The following is a 1,556-nucleotide window of genomic DNA, read 5'->3' on the forward strand; positions in this document are numbered from 1 at the left end:
CATGTTGAAGTCCATGGAAGAAGAGGAATGGGCAGGAGAACTGGGCAAAGCATGCAAAGGTGCCAGCACTACCATCTGCTCAGGCCTCAGCCGTAGCTGGAGATGCTCAGCACTCCTCAACACTCCAGGCCCAGGTGTTCAGGAATGAGTTGATGCTAGTGATGCTGGGAGCAGGCAGGGCCTGTTTAGCAGGGCCCGCAGGTGTTCCAGAGCTTCCTGCTGTAGGCGGGGCGAAGGGGCGAGGGGCTGCAGGCAGGAGAAGCGTAGGGTCTGACCAAAGGTGCAGACGGCCCCCGACGCCCTGAGTCGGCCCCGGCCGCCGTAGACGGCCCCCACGCCCCGAGGGACGACCCCCAAAGGGCGGGGTGCTCCAGAGGAGCCCACCACGGCTTGCTGGGGGAAGGAGCTGAGGATGGGGCCGGGGAAGGTGACGACGACGGGCGGTGGCTGGATGAAGGCTGTCGAGTCGGGGCACTGGCGCGCGCACAGCTCGTTGCAGCTCTCAGCGATGGGCTGGGGCACGGCAACGCTGGTTTTTGGTGGGCACAGGTCGTAGCAAGACATCTTGGTGTGATGGGATGGAGCTCTGGAAGGGGGCAGACAGTGTCATGCAGCAGCAGATGGCAGCAACTCAGGCACAGTGGCCTGAAGAAGGCCTGGGTCTGGAGCAGGAGTGCTCTTGGACTTACCCTGTTCCAAAGGAGAAGGAGGCCAGAGCAGTGCTTTGGAGACCTCTGAGCAGCACCAGCTTTTATCCAGGCTCAGCCAAGGCTCATCACCTCTTTGGCCAATGGGCAGAGGTGGCACTCCCTGATGCTGCGGCCAGTGTGGCCTGCTCCTGCCCTCCCTGTGTCAGCAATCCCTGGCTGGACCAGTACAGGCCCCTTTACTGACTGCCCTCTTCTTTCTGCTTTGCAGGCCAAATGTGCGGTGCTGAGCAGGCTATGACAAAGAGCTGTGCCTGTAATTTGGTATCCCATCACCTCACCTTCTGCAGATAACAACTGCAGTGCATTTGTCACTCAGATGCTGCTGAGCGGGGGGCATGGGCCAGACCTACTCCTTGCACATCCTGCTCCTCCCTGAGGCTCTGCACAGCTGGCATGATGACACACCAAAACCAAGGCCTTGGGGAAGTGCTGTGGCATGCAGAGCACTGCCACTCAGCCTTCCTAAAGCTCCCTGCCCTCTTACTGAGGCAGAGAATGAGAGGGCAGTGGGGCAAATTTGCCCATTAGCAGAGGGCTGGAAAGCATCTCAGAAGGCCAATTGCAGAGGCTGTGAAAGTAGGTGGGGACTGCCAAGGAAATAGTGTCAGCAAAACAGCCCTGTGTCACACAGGGAGGAGATTGGGCTTTGGCTGCTGAGAGCCACGTGCCCCCCTCGCAGTCAGCTCCTCCCCATGCTTACCGTCCCCATAAAAGTGTGGTCCTGGGTGAGCACCACAATCCATTACTCTTGCCTGCCTCAGCTTGGGAAAAGGGTAAGTGGCTGTGCTTCCTCGGACACGGACTTGGAGGGGGGTACCGGGGCAGGAGACCAGATTCCGGGTTGTG

At 59.8% G+C, this 1,556-nt stretch overlaps 1 protein-coding gene across 1 annotated transcript; it reads right to left on the reverse strand.

Annotated features, from left to right (window-relative positions):
* Positions 1-8: 8 nt before the first annotated feature.
* Positions 9-1,544, reverse strand: LOC104916579 (scale keratin-like). The gene is given in 3 exon segments (XM_019611406.1): positions 9-272; positions 274-586; positions 690-1,544. Coding segments are annotated over 2 exon segments (378 nt in total). The 5' UTR covers positions 565-586; positions 690-1,544; the 3' UTR covers positions 9-185.
* Between the last annotated feature and the right edge of the window lie 12 nt (positions 1,545-1,556).

Source organism: Meleagris gallopavo, unplaced genomic scaffold (genome assembly GCF_000146605.3).
Source record: "Meleagris gallopavo isolate NT-WF06-2002-E0010 breed Aviagen turkey brand Nicholas breeding stock unplaced genomic scaffold, Turkey_5.1 ChrUn_random_7180001922778, whole genome shotgun sequence".
Taxonomy (NCBI): Eukaryota; Metazoa; Chordata; class Aves; order Galliformes; family Phasianidae; genus Meleagris; species Meleagris gallopavo.